This window comes from Nymphaea colorata, chromosome 12 (genome assembly GCF_008831285.2).
Source record: "Nymphaea colorata isolate Beijing-Zhang1983 chromosome 12, ASM883128v2, whole genome shotgun sequence".
Classification (NCBI taxonomy): domain Eukaryota; kingdom Viridiplantae; phylum Streptophyta; class Magnoliopsida; order Nymphaeales; family Nymphaeaceae; genus Nymphaea; species Nymphaea colorata.
The window spans coordinates 7861087-7882481 of NC_045149.1; the positions used below are offsets into that span (position 1 = coordinate 7861087).

The 21395-nt window shown below is 35.8% G+C and overlaps 1 protein-coding gene across 2 annotated transcripts; it reads left to right on the top strand.

Annotated features, from left to right (window-relative positions):
- Positions 1-1662: 1662 nt before the first annotated feature.
- LOC116265986 (carbon catabolite repressor protein 4 homolog 4) lies at positions 1663-19731 on the top strand. Of its 2 annotated transcripts, none has more exons than XM_031647013.2 (11): positions 1663-1822; positions 4553-4668; positions 7041-7081; positions 9541-9590; positions 10964-11033; positions 11992-12113; positions 12389-12534; positions 13810-13960; positions 14211-14358; positions 17600-17933; positions 19412-19731. In XM_031647013.2, exons 1-10 carry the CDS (start codon positions 1761-1763, stop codon positions 17927-17929), a joined length of 1236 nt encoding a protein of 411 aa, XP_031502873.1. In that variant the 5' UTR covers positions 1663-1760; the 3' UTR covers positions 17930-17933; positions 19412-19731. The 2 variants fall into 2 exon arrangements, with proteins under 2 accessions (XP_031502873.1, XP_031502875.1); XM_031647015.2 differs by lacking the exon at positions 1663-1822 and adding an exon at positions 2383-2740.
- Positions 19732-21395: the final 1664 nt, after the last annotated feature.

Genomic DNA, 21395 nt, shown 5'->3' on the forward strand with positions numbered 1-21395 from the left:
TTTTCTGGTGTTGTCATCGTAAGCTTCGGCGGTTGGGGCTTACCTCCGAGTCCAAAATATATTGAATATGTTTCTCAAATGCCATACAGATTATTCATTTTTCCTTTCTGTTGGCATGCCACAAATTATTGCAGCTGATTCGATTTCGGATTCTTGCTCTGCTAAGCTAAGGACGTGTGAAAGAACAATGAATTCTAGGATGTAAATATTTTCAGTTTCAGGCAATGAATTTAACTCCAAAAGCTTCCTGTTCCTCTATGTCATCATGGAGCTCTTTAGAATAGTTATATGGACTTGTTTTATGTTGATTAATTTGTGTTTGTACTGTATTTAGTGGTGGCGGTTCTCTGAAACGTTTTACTGCTCATATGAACTTTCCAAATTATATGGATGAAATATTCAAAACTTAAACGACTAGAAATTATAAATTCAGTGAAAGGGAACTTGCAACTATTTGAAAGTTCATGTATTTCCAACTTCACAAGCAGAAATTAACATATACAATTTTTTGTCAGATATGGAGCTAGTTACTTCACATTTGATCACTTACAACAGAATCTGAATACACTTGGAATTGGATTGAATTCTGACAAGTCAGCTTTGGTATAAATGTCTTGAATCTTTTGTCCATGTCAATTTTCTTTTGAATCTGAATCAAAGTCTGTTCCAAGTACAATTATCGTATGTAGCGAGCAAGTTTTTGGCTTCACTGTTAATCCAACTTAACTTTGTGCGTTGTTATTGAATTCAGTGATTTTATATTCTTGCCGTTAAACTTGAAATTTGCAAGATCCAGATGAGAGTCAATCCATTCACACCCTAAAACTAAACTCATACATGGCCCAGTTGCGCTCTTGTTTTTTTTACAAATTATTTCATGAACTACAAATGACTTCTAAATTTTGAGAAATTTTGAGTAAGGATGTCAACGGAATCAAACATACCCTTAATTGTATCTGTTTTTTCAGATATTAACACATTCGAATTCCAATTTGGATTCAAATGCAAATAAAGAAAAGTCATATCTAAATCTGATTTCATAATCTGATCCAATCCAAATCTGATTTTTATATTCATATTCAAATCTAAATCTGGATTTTGAACCAAATCTGATCGAATTTCAACATGTAAGAACATTGGATATAATATTCATTTAAAACTAAATATGATTTGAAACTTAATCCGCTCGAATATTTATGTACATCTGAATTCGAATTTGATTAGATGCCATTTCTTAAATCTCAATTTGGTCTACAATCTTAATCCGATGTCATTGTTTTTCTTCGTATTCGAATTTTTGAAACTATTCAATCGGATATCTGTTCCAAATTAGATATATGAACACGAATATATCCATAAAAATTAAACTGAAGTTTATGCTGCTCCACATTTGTTTATATGTTCATTTATTTTTCATAAGGATTTCTGACAGAGAGATACGATTCTTGCCTTACGCCTACGGCCTCACGGAAAAGAAGGCAGGGAGAAGCGTCGTTGTCCAAAAGGCGTGCGCTTCACCACACTTTGAAACGTATGGCTAAGTCCTCACGGAAAATAAGGCCGCATTTGATAGTTTTGGATCTTAAATTTGAAACTGTATAAGGTGTTTGTGGAAGAGCTCAGGATCCTCTTTAAGTTCCGAAGACCTATTGTTTGGATTTGATAATGCGGATTTTGAGTTCCGCCCTGGATCTGGTTTCGGAGGGAACTAAAGTGACCAATTTTATTATCCACCCCTGAAGGCAAATGGGCAAAGTTAAATGAGGCCAAGCGCGCTAAGGCGGTGCCTCCCTGCTCTTCCCGCTTCCCTTCCTCCCCGGAGGTAAATCCTCTCGCCGCCCGTGCTCGAGAATTCCTCTTGTATGTTTTCGCGAGTTTGCAAAGCGGAAATATGAAATTTAACTGTATGGATGTTATACTCAGTGAGATCTTCGTCTCATTGAAGGTGGAAATCCTTCATTGCTAGTTGCTCAATTCCTTCAGACTACGGCTTTTGGGTTTAATGGTGATGGTGGCATGCTTGCATTATGTAGAAGAGGCTAGCGATTTTAGTTTTTATGGAGATTTTTGCCTACGGGTGGGTATGATAAAATGAGACGGCGGGCAAGCACATTGTCGGTGATGGGCTAAGTTGGTATTTGGGATCGGTGGGCAGGATAAGGCTTTGAGTATTCTTGGTCATACTTTCCTCTTTTGTTTAGTTTGAATTTTTTGCTATGAGATTCTTTAGGGGATGAGAAAGAGAGACGTAGGGGGAAAAACTTTTGGTCATTCGTTCGATGGACAGTTTGAGAGGCGGATTAAATGGAATAAATAAAAACAAAAAATTCTAACTGATTCCACTCTACACCTTTGCCGTATCGTTCAAGTTGCAGTAGATGCTACACATCTCAAGTCGAGAGAACTCTATAGCCGATCGCTCCTGAAGGATTGCCTCCACGATCACGATGATGCATTGTCTGCTAGGCCCCGAATGAGTGTCATTTCTCCTCCGCATCAACCGGCCTTTCTCTCATTGTTCTTTCTTCCCTTTAGATGCCGATAAAGTTCTTGTATACCATCTGGTATTAGCTGCTTGTCTGAGGTGACAAACAGGCTTAGTCTACTAAGATTAGTTCCGGTCGAGACTGCAAATTTGCAGTATATCATCCTGAATGGTGTGGTAGTGTGTGTGGGAATAGACGGTTTGCGTGTGAAGGAAAGACTGGATTAACGCAAAGACTTGCGAACCTGCTAAAAGGTCCCGTTTATTTGCATGAGGTCCTTTCTTTTGTATCTTTATGTGAGCTGTTTGATTAGGTACCCTAGTAAACCTGGGACAAGCATAAGTGACTTGTTTGGAAATACGAAAATGGATTGATGCATCCTTTCCTTAGCGGGAAAGTGTGCATTGATCCTTGCAGCCTAGACCTTCCTCCAGGTTTATGAAATACATTTACCCTGTCTTCCAGATAATCTTCTCGAAGCGATATCATCTGGCGAGGAAGGCCATAGCAGACATATGACATGGCTGCAACCAAGCAAAGGACACTCTACGTTAAATTTATCAGCAGTAGGCTGGGTTTTGAATAACTAGCTTCGCCAAGAGCTTTGGAAACGGTCTTTCTTATTCGATCATTTAAAATTTCCAGAACTTTAGTAGTGTTCTTCAAAGTAGACAATGATAGCAAGGGATGGGACGCTGTGAACAGGTTCACCGGATGTTGTATTGGCAGGATAATGAATTTTGTGTTAAGCAGCCTACAGTTCTACTGAACAGCTGAGTAGCGACTTTTTCCTTTCTTTTGTCTTCACCACAATAAACTTTCTCATTACAAGTTACCGTAGGTGTTGTACATGACTTATTGTAGATAATGTTGCATGAAAATATGGTCAGGATTAGGAACATGTTAGCTACTAACTCAAATACTTGATAAACAGTGAAACATATTTTTTTCCACCATGGTTTTCTTCTCTCTCTTAAGGTGGTGGGACCTACAAAATTAGATCAATGCATAAATATCCTATGATGGTACGTGATTGAAGCAAATTTCTATCTTTACTTGGTGTGTGCCACATTCCTGTGGATGTAATGACGATAGTCTCTTCCTTACAAAAGACAGCTTCTTTACCCTTGGCATCATGGAGACAGCTTGAAAGGGTCTTGAAAAATAATGAATGGAGTAATTTACCAAACAGTGGGTATATACCATAGTCATAAATAGGGTTCCTGGTTTTTATTTGCCAGGTTTTTCTCAGCTATTAATTGGAACACTTGTTTTTCTTGGGAAAACCTTTGAATTCAGAAAATATGTAGAACAAAATATTAGACAAACTTATGAAATTATACATTGTTTACTATTTTAAAAAATATTGATAAAAAGTTTTGAAACAGTTATAAAGTGTTAAATAAAATATATTAGAAAATAAATTTTTGGAAAATGTTGTGAAAATATCCTGATAATACTTCCATTTTGGTGATATTTTCAAGATATTGTGATATTTTCCTCTCTTTTTTGTAACTTATTTTTGGCTTTTTGTCATGATACTTTTGAAAATATTGCTGATATTTGTGATGACGGTCTATATGTAGAGAAAACGTTCCTTTTTTTTTTGGTGATAATCTGCATTTTGTTTCTTATGTAATGGTTATATTCATAATAATTTTGCCATGATGGATAACAAGTTTCTTTTTTAGCACTATGATGTAGAGTGAATTTTATGCGAATAAAATATATTAGAAAATACATTTTTGGAAAATGTTGTGAAACTATCCTGATAATACTTCCATTTTGGTGATATTTTCAATATATTGTGATATTTTCCTCCTTTTTCATTCAACTTATTTTTGGCGTTTTGTCATGATACTTTTGAAAATATGGCCGATATTTGTGATGATGGTCTATATAATGTAGAGAACACGTTTTTTTTTTTGGGGTGATAATATGCATGTTGTTTCTTATGTAATGGTTATGTTCGTAATAATTTTGCCATGATGGACAACGAATTTCTTTTTTGTGCACTGTGAGGTAGAGTAAAATTTATGTGACAAGAACTTCTTCTTCTATTCTAGAGGTTTTACTGTCAAGATGAGTGGAGAAATTTTTCCATCTTTTCCAAGATTTGTTCCTGTTGTGGATGGACATCATGGAATAACAAGTGTCTCAGATTCTAAATCAGATAAGACAGGTAATTTGTGCCCTCTGACCTGTTTTTCTTTTTCAAGGGCATGTTATATGTGTGTGTGTGTGTGTGTTAAACCGGTGACATTTTTAGGATTTGTTTTACCACAACCTTTATTTTTGAGGTTAAAAAACAACAACAATATACATTGATATAAAAGTCATGTCTGTAGACCTGTAAGATGAATTTAAATAAAAAAAGAATTCTGACACGTTGATTTTAAAATATCATAGAATCTTATCAATCATAATAATATATAATTTCTTTATATATTCATAATTTTTGAATGTAAAAATCACATGGTGAGCTTCTTTCTTCTCTCCCCACAAGGCTACAAGTACAACTCCAGCTTATGCTTAAGGCCATGACCCACATCATCTGCCAATGCCATATTATCTTCTGCTGCATGCAAAAGCCTTTACCATGTATGATGTAAACAAAAGTAGAAAATATAATGTTAAACTGACCGACATTGGATTGGTACCAATGTACGTGCGAGTGTTGCATACAGGCAAGGGGCACTCATGTTGACACAGTAGACAAGTGGTGCAGACACAGGCACAGCATGGACATGGTCAAAGCTGTTTCAGACATAGTCAATGCATTTTGTGCCTTTTCCTATCCATTTCTAACCAAATCAGCTGTCCTTTTTATAAACATTTTTTAAGTTGGGTTTTTTGTATTATCCTTTGCTTTCTAGAAGTTTTAGCTGCGAGTCATCTAATTATTCTCTTGGTTAGAGCCTTAGAGGCTTAAATATTTTGCACTCTCATTTATTTTGAAAAATCATGCAGACATGGGGCATGGCTTGGCCATGTTCAAAGCCATTTCAGGACAGCCAATGAATGTTGTGCCTTTTCCTTTCCAATTTTGAAAGCACTCAACTTTGACTAAGTCTAGTATTGTCCTTTCTTATAAACTTTTTGAATTTTTTGGGTATTGTTTGTATTATCCTTTCCTTATTAAAAGTTTTAATCATAAGTCATCTAACTAATCTCTTTGTTGGAGACAAATGTTTAGCATGCTTATTCACTTTGGAAGTTCATGCAACTACTGTGAGTGGTCCAAATGAGAAACCTTCATGCATTTTAATTAATTAGTAATTTATCTCATTAATTTATTTTCGGAAATTAAATTATCTTACTAAATTCTGAAAACTTAAGTCTCTTTTGCATGTTCATTTAACTCTGGAATACTCATTTATATGGAAAGTAAAGTAGATGCCATATTTTTCTCCTTCCTATGAAGGTTGGATTTGTTTCAATGTCATTTGCTTTGCTGCTCTTAAGAAGAGGAGTAGGTCTGCCAACAGCGCCCTATCATCAATATATGTGTTTATCTGTGTCCATACCAGTATCAGCACCCATGTGACATAAGGTAGCAGAAAGTTCTTGAAGAAATATGTAATCTATGCATTTGGAAACTAAATTTTCTTTCAGATACATGGACACACATGTATGCATAATCTGAAAATATTAAGTCAGCCTTTTTTCATGATTAGCGAAATAATCACACATAGCACATGCCTTTCCTGATATTGTTAAACATTTTTCCTGATAAGAAATGTATCAGCATGCAGGTAGCATTAGATTTTGGATTTTTAGTCAGCAGTAACTAATAATCTTATTATAACCTTGGATCACTACCATGGATGAAAATTAGGAGGAAGAAAGCAATAAAGTCCATTGGCTCCGGGTAATGGATGCATAAAATATTAAGTACCTCCTGGGAAGGTTTTTGGCAAGTTTCTTATCCTTTGAAACAGCTTGGTTGGTTTGGGTCTAAAGTTATACATCACAACTCCTGTCAGAATCAATGTATCTAGCTAATTTAGCTGGGTCTAGTATCATTGTGATGTTGCCCATTCTTTTTCCAATCTAAGTAGGTTACTTTTGGCTTAATAATGCATACATTTACTGACTCATCTACTTCTGAATAGACTGTGAATTCTATTCATTTTCCAGGTATAAATGATGCTAGAACAAAAAGGCAATGATCTAGAAGATTAACTATTCATAGATTGACATTATTTCATAAGGAATTGCTAAGTACCACTATTAGCTGGCAGACCATTCTTAATAGGATGTTGTCATTCAGGAGAAGCCAATGGGATACTTTTTGGAGTAAAAGTATATAAGCTGTATCATTGGGATTAATGGTGGAGTTCCTCTTCTTTTATGATCTGCTAGGAGCTGCATTTCTGTTATGTCCAGTTATGTTCCTAATGTTCCATAGTTTTATGTGATGATATCTTTTTATCTTACATACAGGCAGCATTCCAAGTTTATATGTATTTCTTTGTCGTTAGACATTCTTACTCCTTGTGAGACTTTCGGTTAAGTAGCTCTGAGTTTAGAATAATTTGTCTTGCGTGACAGGCTGTCTTATCCGTGTTGTTTCATATAACATTCTGGCACAGGTAAACCGTATCTTCTCTTAAAGATATGTTAATTATTACCAGTAATAGTTGCTGTTTTAAACACTTAATTCATGTTAAAAGCATGTTGTCTTTCTGTGATTTCTTATGGAGCCGGTGGTTACACTTTAGTTAAATGCATAGTTGATAATTAGTACGATCTTAGAACCATGCTGCCTATTTCTGATTGTGGTTGCTCATTTGACTTCTTCTTGTTTGCTATCTTTCCAGTTAGGCTGTCATGAATATTTGACACATGCTTTTTACAACTTCGACCTTGCATTTCTATCGCCACTGTGTTAGCTATAGGAATTTAATTTTTTGTTTTTATTCTTATTATGTAAATAGCTGTTAAGGTGTGTTGAGTAGGAATTGGGTTCCAGTTCCTTGGTTCACACTACCAGGAACTGCAAACAACATTTCTGTACAAGGGGATCTCCTACTTCTGAGTAGGGTATGAACTATGAATGTGATCACGAAAACTGGTGGTCGCGTCTCTCTCGAAGCACAGTGCATATTCGCTAACCTTAATTTTTCTTTGGGATGTGCTTGCGAATTTCTTTGGGTCTCCATAGTACCATTTTGGTATCAAAGTCAGGCATGTTGGAGTGTCAGCAAGAGAAGCCGTGAATGCTTTAAAGGCTTACTGCCAACAGACCAAGGAAGGATGCTGAGCAATGGAGACCAAGATCTAGATGTTAACAGGTTCTGGAGAGCATTCTGGGAAGATGCATAAAAAGGAGAAGTTGTGGGTCAGCCTCAATTTGATGGTCGTCAATTTGCTCTGTGGCAAAGGAGAGGAATTGTGGTCTGCCTCGAAGAAACCTGGAATGGGGGGAAGTTCAGTCCATGCTGCAGCACCCAATTATGCAGGGATTAGGGAGGACACGGCTAATAGAAGGAGCCTCATGTGAAGGGTGAGGTTTTTGCCTTGGCAGGGTAGAGAAGGTCAAGAGATGGGGGCATTGTGTTAGATGTTCTGAGCCCCATACAACCTTCCAAACTTGAGTTACCTAGGTTTAAACATGATGATCCCTGGAGGCTTGGGCTGGGTTTTTTCCATAGCAGTATTTTGTGTGTTAGAAATCTTACTAGATCGGAGAATGGAGGTGGTGACATTGAGGCTAGAGGGCAACACTATCCATTGGTAGAGAGATTTCCATGTAAACTTACCTTGGAAGACTTCACCAATGATATCAAGGTGAGCTTCTGTCCTTCTTCTTATATTGATTTTAATATAGAATTATTTGAGCCTCTGTTATCTGTATCGTACGATACGTCTTGGGTTGAAGAAGAACCATCTGCAATACTTGATGAGGACGATCTTGATTTTTTGAACCTTGAAGGAGCAGCAGAGATTATTGAAGAAGGAGAGGCTGGGGAGCAATGAAATGTTGGTGACATTCCATTTCCAACGGAGGGGATGGAAGCACTTAATGAAGAAAATGAAGATGATGATGCAGATGACGATTGACGATGATTATTGTTGAATCATGATAACTATATGTTTTGACTTTTGAACTTATGAATTGTGATGTAATCGGATTCTCTTCGGCTGCTTATTATGTTATTTTGATTTTTGAATGTCTGATTTCTTATTTTGGAATGTTTGTTCAAACTTCATACTTCATATACATGAATGTTCCTTTAAATACAATTTTCTTGATTTTTTCTGATTTTTGCTTATTTTTTCGGATTTTTTTGGAATTTTTATTATTTTTTTGGAATCTTTATGATTTTTTAATATTTTTTAAAAATTAAAAGTTAATTTTACGATACGTTACGATACATTACAATACGGCGTATAGGTCGGCCTGACCGATACGCGATACGTTATGCCTTTGATAACATTGATTTGAGCTACAACAAAAGGGGACGACCTTGCACAACACACATCATTTGAGATGGTGTCCAGTTGGCCACCTGAAGCCATAGTTGGCATGTGTGTGGGGTTTTTAAGGTAGAAATAAAATAGACATGTAGGCCACAAACCCACATGATCTGGCTGAATGCCTCAATTGGCCAGAATTGTTGAAGAAAAACATGAAGGGTGACCTTAATGTTAAAAGACTTCAAGGTCCCATGCATCCTCACCTGGTGGCAGAACTGATATTTGAAACAGCAGCACAAGTGAAATTGAAGTCAGGAGACCAAGGGAAACTTGCACGCTTGCAAAATTGTAAACTGTCGTGCTTCAATGATGGTGATAACGTGTTTGCACTGTATATTTATTTTAAATATTTTACTTATATTTTCAATATTTTTTAATATGTTGAAATCTTGTATCTGCCTAGTCTTTCATGAAAAAATAGAAAATCTTAACTACCACCAGATCTATCCTTTCCACTTTCCCAAGAACTGGGTTTGTGAACTGTGACTATGTTTTTCTTGTTAGGAACTTTTACTTTCTTTGAATGGTAATTGATTAGACAATCAGTAAGTAGTTCTCTTTCCCACTGCAGGCATATGTGAAGAGTTCTCTCTTCCCGCACTCTCCATCACCTTGTCTTAAGTAAGTACTGGATTCTTTTGTTCTTTCTGTGTGAAAATTTGGCTTTGATATGGTAATCACAAGTTTCCATTTTGTGAGTAGGAATGCTTGTAAGTTTTATCTAGTAGAAAGGTTCAGGTGTTTGCTTATGATTGATGCAATGCTGATTCCCTAGATAGGCTGAGAAGAATTGACTTTTCTCTCTGGCTTTTTATCTCGTGGAAATTTCTTCAATATTCAACCTAAATTTTTGTCCTGAGCATTCTTTATAGGATTGCTGGATTTTCCCATTGACGACTTCCAACAGAATCTTTGCCCTAGTTTTTGCCAATTTTTTTAGCATACATATGTTAACCATTAAGTTTCTTTGGTGGAATTATTGGCTAATTAGCCTAATTATTAATTTTTATGCTACAAGGTTACAGCAGTTAGAGTTGGATTAGGCTTAAGAGTTAAAGTGCATTTGGAACACAGAGAACAAGAAAAAGAATGAAGCTCTATTGACCCACTTGTTGGCTAGTGGTGGTTGGAAAAAGGCACGAGTACATTCTCTTTTTTTACATTTTTGTTTCAGTTTTCAACTCTGACTGCTTTCTTAGCCATCATAGTACAAATGTCCTTCTCAGACATGTCCTGGTGAGACAAAATCTTGCATTGTCAATAATTTCCTAATACATCTTGAGAGAATGTTCATACTTAGAAAATTATTAGAAGTTGGAAAAGTAGAGAAAGGGGAAGAGCTATTTATCAAACAAATGAATGAAATTTACTATATTCCTATATCTTTAATCTCTTGTCAGATTTTCCTTTCACATTGCTTTCTTAATTTTTTGTTATAAAGCCATATGGTTTTCAAATTAGTTGAGATCCATGAATATGCTGATCATCTGCCGACCAAGAAGTGGATCAGCTTGTTTTCCCTGTCTTCGGCAGCTTAAGGTGGTGCATTTCTTAGCTGGTGTCAGGTTGGAACATGCTATCGTTTTTTTCATTTTACTAACAATATTTTGGAAACTGAAGTAATTTATCATCCATACCATCCCTTGGTCTTATGTTTTATTGGTTTTGGGTACTACCAACTACCAAGGATACTTTGATGAAGGTATCTGCTGGATATGTCATTACATATGGTCCTTTATGTTTGCATGCCTGTAGATGCTGTCAGAGAAGGTATCGTAAATGATAAATCACGTAGGCAATACATGCAGGGGAATTTGTGTAATATTTTCCTGTTTTTGTCTTTTTGTTCCTTGGGCTGAGAGGGGCTCAGGTACATTTCTTAGTGTTGAGTGGTGATGAGAGAACCTGTTTGATGCGTATGTGTTACACACACACATGCACACACACACATATATGTTACTTATATTCTCAATTTCTTGGTTCCTGTGGGGTAGGTGGAAAGCCCGTTCGCAAGCAGTTCTGGCTGAACTTAGGAGCTTGGACGCTGACTTTCTCTGCATACAGGTTTATACTGTTACACTGTTGTGTACATTATATTAGCCATTTTTGCTGTCACCCAGTTTGATTTGTTTTATTTGATTGTAGAACGTGGGGCAAGTTGGATACCTGATAGATATATGCATTGTCACAAATATTGGTTTTGGGTTTTTTATTGGTGAGAAAGCTTTTGAGTATTAACTAGGAAGTTTGTTTTTCTTGTAACAACCTCTAATCTTAAAAATTGTAGAAAATAGAAAATCTTATGAAATCTTCTTACAGAAACATCCATAAAAACTCAGACTAGTTATTAATTATTAAAAGATACTCAAAATTCTAAAATATATTAAAAATATATATTTTTCAAAAAAGGTGAGCAACATAATGATATTTTCCTTTTGAAAATAATTTCAAAATATTGCTATTTTTTCACTTTTTTTTCCTATTGATAATTTCTCATTCTTATTTATTTTTGTGTTAAAAAAACAGCGATATTTGTGGCAGTGGATATACATATGTCTCATGTAGAATGTCAAAACATAGAAAAGAGCATACAGTTGGGACACAAATGTCTGAAGTTTGGTGATATCCCTTTGCATAAGTTGTGGCTTGTTTTCCCTTACTTCATTATTGTCGTATGTGTTTGATGGCTATCACTTCATTCTAGCAAGTCTAGTTGTTCTATGGACTTTACATGCCCTCGTGATTCAGATTTGTTCTTAATTTTTTACAAAATTTTGTGCCAATATATTTTAGAAATTATACAAGCTGATAGCTTCCAGGTTCAACTACTCTTTCAATTGAGTGAATCAAGGAGAAGGATCCTTTAAGGGCTTGATTTGCATCTGTTTGTTGTTCATGGCTTTGTTGGTTTTTGATTGAAGCTCTTTATAGGTTGTTTATGGCCTAATAGTTTGTAGGCTTAGCCGCTTAAGTCCTCTTATTCCTTTTTGTTAAAATCTTTTGCCTGTTTCTGCTGCTGTAGGAGCTGGATGAATATGAAAGCTTTTACAAAAGAAATATGGAGAACCTTGGATATTCAAGTATTTATATTCAACGAAGTGGGAAGAAGCGTGATGGATGTGGTATATTTTACAAGTCCAGTAGGTATTTGAGTTTCTCTATTACTCATATTGATTATAATGTTGTAGATAGTGGCAATATTATAATACACGTAAGAAAACAGAAACTTAGTAGACAAGAAAAAATTCTTATATGCTCATTTGACTGGGAATCGCTCAGTTTGTATGTTGTAAGAAACGTGATGGGTGTGGTATATCTTACATATTATCTGTTGTTGACAGCTGTCATTCCTGAGCAGCCATCTACCTATCTAAGTTCTCTGATTAAATTTGCATCTATGTTCCCTATTACGTGTCCAGAGTGCAATTGATTATGAAGGAGACAATTGAGTATAATGATCTGGCCAGTTCAATTGAAGATGAAATTCACCTCCGGTGTGCTGTTGGGCCTAGGTCTGCATCAGAACCCAAACACAATAGCCTTCCTACTGTGAACAAGACTTCTGGTAATTTTTTTCCCTATAGATATGTTTATTGTTTCTATATGGTTTTATTTGAGCATGATAACATTATATGAGATAATGAGAATCTTGAATCAGATTACTGGTAAGTGATAAGCATCTTTATGCTCTCTATAAACGAGCAACCTACTGTTTTTCCAATACAGGCAAACTGGTTCACATGCTGTGTGATCATTGGTTTTCTTTCTTCATAGAAGTTCGCTTATTTTTTCTGACACAAAGGTTACCAAAATGTTACAAAAAGTTCGGTATAGCCTGCTTCATTGATTAAGTTGTCCGTACTGCTTTTGGCCTAGTTGTGTAACCTATGTTACACGTATACTTCTACAGACTTGAAGTTTGGTATTGGACATTGCTGGACTCACATAGTTAACGTCTCTCTCTATCTCTCTCTTCCCTCAACGCCCCCCACCCTCTCTCACCCAACTGAAAGAGAGGAGAACTAGAAATGAGGTGTAATGTCTCCTGCTTTCCTCTTCCAAGAAACCTGCTCTTCTTTTCTTTGAGAGAGAGATGTGCGTTTCTGTCACATCAGAAAAAAGGGGAAGTGACATTTTTTATGATTTGACATAAACTGGAGGATCTCTTATTCTTTAATTATAAGAAAAGAAGCCTTCCCGCTTTTTCTGATATGAATTAGGGAGAGGGGGTGGGGGGAAGGGAGTACCTCCTCCCTTATATATATATATATATCATTATCAGATACTTGCATGAATTTAAAAATATAAAGAATGATAGAAAAGATTACAGAACCGTGAATTTTCCTACTATTTAGCTTGCAAGAAATTGGCAAATATTTCATATATATTTTTTTAAATTATAAAAGAAACAACAAATGAATAAATTTATATCTTAGTCTTAGCACCTGGTCATAGTTTTAGGAAGTTCTTGTGTGTTGCCTTGTCTTTACCTGCCTTGTATCTTTTTCTATTAAGGCAGGACCAGCCGCCAGATTCTTTGTAATGGATGAGAGGCAAAAGAAATAACCTCTTATACGTGAGAGGAACCAAATTACTTGTCTATTTAATGTCTAGCTATTTTGATTGTAAGTGATAAGAAAACATGCATTTTTAAGTGGCTCCTGCCATGATCATGCCGAACATTAATGAACATATAGTTTACTCCAATATTTGGTTCTCTTGTTGAGTGTTTTATAGAATACTGGTACAGTATTTGTTGCATATGATTACTTGTACCATTAATTATTTTCAAATTTTATTTTATCCATTAATTATTTTGAGATTTTATATGTGCTTTCAGATGCTGCCCAAGACATCAATCAGAATGAACGTGGGGATCCTAATGATCCTTATGTGAGACTAAAACGTGATTGTGTGGGGATACTGGCTGCATTTAGGCTCCTTGACGACTTCCAGCATTTGGTTGTTTTGGCTAATACACACATTTATTGGTAAAATACCAGCTTCAGTTTATCGGGATTAAACTCCAATGAACCCACTTTCTTAAGGAGATTATAGTGCATGATCACTGTGGCTTGCTCTGTAATCATTTTATAGGGAAAGGTTGTCTTGTCATCTAATGATGTGTTTGTGATGAATTTGTCAGGGGTAGTCCATTTTTTCCCATTTTGATTATGAATTCAATTATTTCTTGGTAGCAATATTTGTAATGACTGCAATGGTAGTTTGGTTTAATGGTAGGGACCCTGAATGGGCAGATGTCAAGCTTGCACAAGCAAAGTATCTTCTATATCGCCTTGCACAATTCAAAGCCATTGTGTTGGAAAGGTTTAATTGTGAACCTGCAGTTGTTGTAGCTGGTGATTTTAATTCTACACCTGGAGATAAGGTTAATTTCATTACCTTTTGCTTTGATACTTTCTGTTTCTGATTTCTGGTGTAACAAGCCTGTTCATATGCTTGAAACTTTGATATTTTTAAGCACTGCATGTTTTTGGTTTGTTTTGCAATAAATAACCTGTGACCAAATTGCTTGAGGTTATTATCATTGCATCATGTACAATCATCCTGATGATATCCTCCAGCTCCTGCATTTTTAGTATTATATGTTACATTGCTGTAGGTGTTGGACATGTCTGTGAAGCAATTGCCAAAAATTTGGTATCCCTACATGGCGAGGAAACCTGTGTCGGGTGCAGTCAAATACATGCACATACACATATATAATCAGAAATGAATTAGATTGTTGGTAATATGGTAATAGTTAATAATTGATGAAACGACAAATTTAAAAGCATTGACAGTCAAAAGGTGTTTGGGAAAAGGATAAAACTGACAAAATAGAAAATACTAAGAAATTTTAAAAGATTCGTAAAATGGATAGGTCGAATTTGGCCCAGTCTACAATGACATTAAAAATGATCACAAGATGCACGGACTGCACCAGGCACAGGTTTGAAGGTATCTAAGTGTGTCCTATGTCTGCACCTGCGTCCTGAAGTATTGACATAGATGCAGCTCTCCTTTTAGGTGTATATATATAATTATATATATGTGTGTGTGTGTGTGTGTGTGTGTGTGTGTGTTCGTGTCAAAAATATCCAAAAATAAAAAATAAAAAATGGGAATTTTTTGCAATATTTTTCAAATATTTCCAATTTCAGATTCTTGATTTTTGTGATATCTTCTGAATATTAAAAATCGCTTTTAAAATATATTTTAAATATTTTTTGTTTCTTTCAACATTTTAACAGTAGATTTAATCTTTTTTATAAGAAAATTTGCATAAAACTCTTATATTATTTTTTATATTTTCTTACTTTTTGAGTTCCTGAAATTTTCCTGTTTTTCTTCCCAGTTAACTGCCAAGAAAAACCTCCCCATATATACATATAATATATATATATATATATATATATATATATATATATATATATATATATATATATATATATTATATGTATAAAAACAAAATGGGGTATATGCAAGTAGAGACTTAAAAATGGTGAGACACACCTTGCATTTATACTAGCGTCTCAAAGGCAAGGGTAATATCAAATCCAAAATAAGTTTTCCCAGGTTGGATTGGCAAAGTGGGTGCTTTACGTGGCTAAAGTCAGATTGGAGGTGATTTCAGAGGACTAGGGTCACCTTGCCTTCACAGTTTATATTCATCATCTATCAAGGCAAGGCTACCTTCCGAAGCTTATAGGAATTCCCTATGGTAGAATCTTAAATTATTTGTAAGCACACACACACACACACACACACATATATATATATATATATACGTGTAGCAGTATATATGTTACAGTTTCCCTACATATTTAAGGGTTATTGTAAATATTAATATATATATATATACAATTATAATATTATATATATATATATATATTAAGTGCATAGGGTTTTATGTATTTTTTATGTATGTTTTCTTCCTTCTGTTATCTATATATTTTTTTCCTTTATTTTGGTCTAGCTGTTGGTGGTTCAATGGCTAGTCTTTCTAGCCATTGGAACCACTCCAACAGCTAGTTTCCCCTTTTTATCTCTTACTTCTCTCCTCTATATCACTACTGTTTTACTAGTGTTAGGTAAGACTTTTACAACCTGGTTTTGTATCTTTTTGAGCAGTAATCGGATTGGTTTTCAGTCAGCCTGGGTGTGCATTGGGAAGTGTTTATTGTACTCTGAAAGGTTTAGTTTTCGAGAGATAATTCTTCTGCTGATTGTGCTCTGGTTGACAAAGAGAAGGGTGAAGAGGGGAGGGCATGCACGTGGAATGCTTTAAGGAAGAAAATCTATGGTGAAATACACAAGCGTAGTAAGATGTATCAGAAATTGTGAAACTGACAATATGAATAAGATCTAACACCTTAGGCCATCATGAATGGCAGTCACTCAACACCGTGTTATGTAAATAACTGAAACTGGCCTATTAGAATGTTAATCTTATGCATATATATAGGAGACTAAAATATAGTGTACCTATATTATTAGGGCCCTTGAGTGCTTGCTTCTTATGTTCCAAACTCCACCTTCCTAGTTCTTAACCTCCTTCCTTTTTTATCTTGAATGGAATGCCTACCTTCATACTCTTGCAATCTCCTTCAAGGATGAAGTGGATGAATACACTTTTGGAGTGATGAATGGCAAGGTAGGAGGTAGGTCTCAAATTGGAACAAGATGTTCCAAAGGGGGGTGTTGGAACTAGGGCTGAGGAGAAGCTGGAAAAAGATAGGTGCAAGGGCTCATGGAGAGGTCTGGATTCTTCAAGAGTTTGGAGTTAGTATCTATTATAGGCATTGGCTCACAAGTGAACTGTCTTGTGGCACTTTCTAGGCTTTTGGTCACATAGTTCTGGACACATCCAACGCAGGATTTGAGGCAACCTAGTTAGTTATAGGTTCAAGCAAGCCAATGTTAGATCTTTGGTTACATATTTCTTCTTGCACAGGGGTGTACATGAGATGAGCTGGGGTCTGCTTCAGCCTTGGAGGGCCTGCCTCGAGCTCATTTTGGCCAAGTTCAACAAAGCCTAGGTAAGTATGGATTTTTGAAAAAAAAAAATTGTAAAACATGTAAGGGGAAGCCAGTGGGTTTTGGAACTTTGTACCTGCTAGTTACAATTCACAGAGGTGCCCCATTAAACTGAAGAAGTGTTTGTGTTGAGCAAACACATATTGTATATTCTCCTTTAACGTGCTTTCTTGAGCTGAGCCCCCTTATCTCTAGCTTGACTGATTTGAATAAACAAGTTAATATTTTGGCTCGAGCTCGACTTGTTTATGACTTTCGAAGAAATTACGCTGCAAAGTTTCAGTCATTCCTGGATAGTTTCAATTAGTCGACTACATATCCAACTCTAGAGTTGCTTATCCATCGACAGAGATTTAGTTACCTGGAAGCTAAGATTAGCCTAGGCGCTGGCTGTCTTAATTTTAGTGGGTCGAATAGATTCTTCCTGCTAAATTGTGTTTAATTTTCTTTTAGTAGTTATTTTAGCTAGTGATGCCTTTCCAAATTTGCTCCGTAAGTGCCAGTTCTCCATTGCTTGAATCTTTTAAATTTGCATCAGTTCTGACTTATGTTGGTACGATCTGGATGGCTTACATAGTATATTTCTTCAGGTTTACCAGTTCATGTTGTCTGGCCATGACGCTACTTCTATATCTGGCCAGAGCACTTCACCTCTAGACCTGCCAGATCAAAGCCCGATTGCACTAAAGAGCCTTTATGCATTTGTTAAAGAGGAACCCGCCTTTACAAATTGTACACCAGGTTTTACTGGAACCTTAGATTACATCTTTTTTGCTGACACAGATCACCTGAAACCTGTAAGTACTCTTCAACTTCCTGATCCTGAATCTTCTGATGTTGTTGAGGGACTGCCAAACTACAAGCACCCAAGTGATCATCTTCCAATTGGTGCTGACTTTGAGATCAGCGGTCAAGCATAATAATGTAAGTATACTGATGTTGTGTTCAATATTTTTATCAGCAAATCAAATTATTCATAGCGAACCTTTTTCCTTGCAACAAACATGTAAGTTGAGCTGAATATAAAGTATGGACTCCTTCTAACTTGCCTTTCCTGTAAATGAACCATATGGGTGATGGTCACTGTCATAGAATTGTTTATGAATCTACAAGATAAATCTTATAAATGCGGATAAAGGTGCATTAGGTCTCTGCCAGTAAGATAATTGCAGGCAATTTTTGCTTGATTGAATGGCTGATTGTGTGTATTGTAAGTTATGTGGTTGAAACGTTGTATTTTTTTAGGTCCTATAGAGGTTTGGAAAATCAACGATAAGTTGTGTAAAAGTTGAAAAAAATTCAATATCTATGGTTCAACAAAACCTATCTAAAGCTTGTTATCAGTAAAAAGACCGAAAAACATGATTAATTGTAAAAAAACACTTGCTAATATCCTTCTTTACTTTTGAGCTTTGAGGAACATATTCTCCTTATTATGTATGTGGAAACGGAAAAATTATAGCTGTCAATCCACTCGTCTGGCCACTCACAGTTGTATGTATTCTTTTGTTAATCTGAATTCTGAAATCATGAATGTGATTTCATATGCTTATTTAGTAAAACTTGTACTTGATCAAGGAAAAAAAGATAAGTGACTTACTTTATTAGGAAAAAAGGAATAACTTGAGTTCAAATAAAGACTTCTTGTTAAATTGATCTAATAAAAACAATATCTGTGTTTAAGCAATAATACACTCAAGAACCTTACTCATCTAGTGGACAACTTGTGGATTTGGTGAGATGTCGCATGTTTACCAGCTGCAAGGTGATTGTTGTGCCTTCCACTGGACAGAGATTTTGAAGAGTTTTACCAATTAGAAGCCTCCCATTTACAACTAAAAAAGTTGTTTCCCCTCGGTCTAGCCCAAAAAATAAAAGCCTCATAAGCAAGCATGCATAACATTAGGAGTGTGCGTGTAAGGCAGTTTCTCTCTCGCTCTCTTTCTCTCACGAGTATGCGTGATCAAGCACATTTTTACAATTATTTTCATGACAATCTAGATGACAAAGTGTTTGCTTGAAACACCACTGATAGGACCTTGATTGCCCCAGAACCAAGGATTTGGTTCTTAAATTGTGTTTTCTGAGTGCATGTAACAAAATCATGAAGGTTTAAAAAGGGTAATAGTTTGAAAGTTGTCTTCTATTCGGTTAGCATTTACAGAGAAACAGGGTTCGGCAGCCAATTTCTGAAGCTTTTGGCAATTTTCAAGCTTAGCATTGTGAAAATAGACAAACGTGAATCTCAACTAGGATATCAGGAAATGGCTGCATGTGTTTATCATGGACATAAGACGTATTATCATTCAAATAGAGGAAAAAGAAAACTTCTGATTGTCTTGTTACATCCTGTTTTACTTCATGAATGATGCTCTTGGATAACAAAAGAAGCCACTGTGCAGGACAATCGGTGGTGGACTCGCAACCACAGGGCAAGCCACTCATAGTGGGGAGGAGCTGTTTATTGCTTCAGCTTTTCAGCAAGAACGTACACCACCTTTTGAGCTCTCAGGCTTGAACTGTTAGAAAAGAAAGACCTAATTCATTACGAAACCGGTGAGATCTGGAAAATTTTGTTACGGAAAGTGTTGCACATATAGATTTTCAAGATTACATAAGAATACATAATGAATATAAGAGCCTCATCACACCGAACGTTGTAGTCCTTTGTACTACTAAAAAAATTTCACGATTCTGGGTTTATATGATCAAATTTTGAAAATGACTTGAGTAATTTGGACTTCCAAAATTTCCAGTCTCATTCTTGACCTGTTTGGCAGTTGGTAATTCTATTCATGGCATCCACGTATTTAAGACAAGTGTATTTGAAAAGTGCCATTTGCGAGTTTATCTAATTTATTCATTTCTTTCTCCTTTTCTTTGTTCATTGTGTCATTTTATTAGAAGGAAATATTACGAAAACGACGTATATGACTCATTTCAAATGCTTAAGCTAAAGATGAGCACATCAGTATTAGCTTACCTGCTCCTCCAAGGAGTTAGTCGAGAGTAAAAAGCTAGGCCCTACCGCAGGGATGTGGATGGTTTGGATATAATCGCATAAACAATATGAATTTGAATCGAAATGTCTTCATTTGATAATAAAATGTGGTTCCAATTAACAATGCAATTTGAAGCTAACATGAACATTTGGTAACCTGACAGATATCTAATGCAATTATATGCAAATATCAGAAATTGGTTTTTGTGAGATCGGATTTCTCCAATTTTATATTTGCTGCATCCTGCCTGAATCCGATCCATTGACATCACCCATTATGGAAATTTGCCAAACCCCAACAAAGAAAAAGATGAATAAAATACACCTTGCTCAAGCTACTACATTTAAAGAGTGTCTAATAGCAGGCAGAATGATGTAACGACATTTCGGTGTATTTCCATAACGAGGATGGTACATGTAGTGACTCAACATCTATTTCATATATGCGCATACCATTTTTGTGCAGTGGATTATGAAAATCCACCAGAAGCAGTAGTACATGTGGTTGTTTTGCACAAGAATCATCCCTGTCCAGCGAGACAAAGAGTTGTAATTTGATGCATGTTTCAAAATTGGGCATCTAATGCTCAAAACTTCTCTTCTTGGGACACAACAGTCAACAGGGCGTTTGGTAACAGGTAAACTTGCATTGCCATTTCTCATGTGTCACAGGGGTCCCCTGATTACTATGGTATTAGTTAATCATGTTGTTGTCACATCAAACCAATTGTGATGAGTATGCTTAATCTGAACTAAATAAAATTTAGAAACAATAAAATGAAAATAAGCTTGTCATATCCACTAGTAAGAAGTCATATTGAGATCTAGATTAAGTTCCATTAAGAAATTAATATTTGGCCTAGTTTAGACAAACACATTCAATTATCTCTAGCTTCAAATCCTTGTTCAAGTTGGCCTTCCTAGTGGAATTGCATTTATCTGCTTTTCAAACAGGACTTCAGTTAGCCTGTTAATACCTTGAGAAGCAATGCCCAAATAGCACGAATTAGCAATAACAGATTTTCTCCCAGCAACTACTTTTCTGCCTTTATGTGCAGAACTAATTTTATGATTGTTAGAAGCCAAGCACCGTGAGAGAAGGAGAGTGGCGATAGAGGAAGGCGTTGAATGATTGTAATATTTTGGATTTTCTTACAAAAGAGTGCAAGACAGAATATATACAATGATTCCCAACGTCTCTAATGTTAACGTTTAGATTGTTAACGTCTAGGTTGAGAATGGTAAGAATTGATTTTTATTACAAAATTTCTATGTATGGCATTTCTATGTATGTCGTGTCTCTCATGCCAACGGTCAGCCATAGTCCAGCTCTTGACAACGGCATGTGTGGGTGTCTCATGCCAACGGTCTGCCATGTGTCCAGC

Bases quoted from the DNA above. Each gene is read 5' to 3' on its own strand.
- LOC116265986 (XM_031647013.2), top strand. From the start codon at position 1,761: ATGAGGCCAAGCGCGCTAAGGCGGTGCCTCCCTGCTCTTCCCGCTTCC. The intron at 1,823-4,552 runs GTAAATCCTCTC...CTTCTATTCTAG, and splicing joins GCTTCCCTTCCTCCCCGGAG to AGGTTTTACTGTCAAGATGA. The intron at 12,535-13,809 runs GTAATTTTTTTC...ATGTGCTTTCAG, and splicing joins TACTGTGAACAAGACTTCTG to ATGCTGCCCAAGACATCAAT.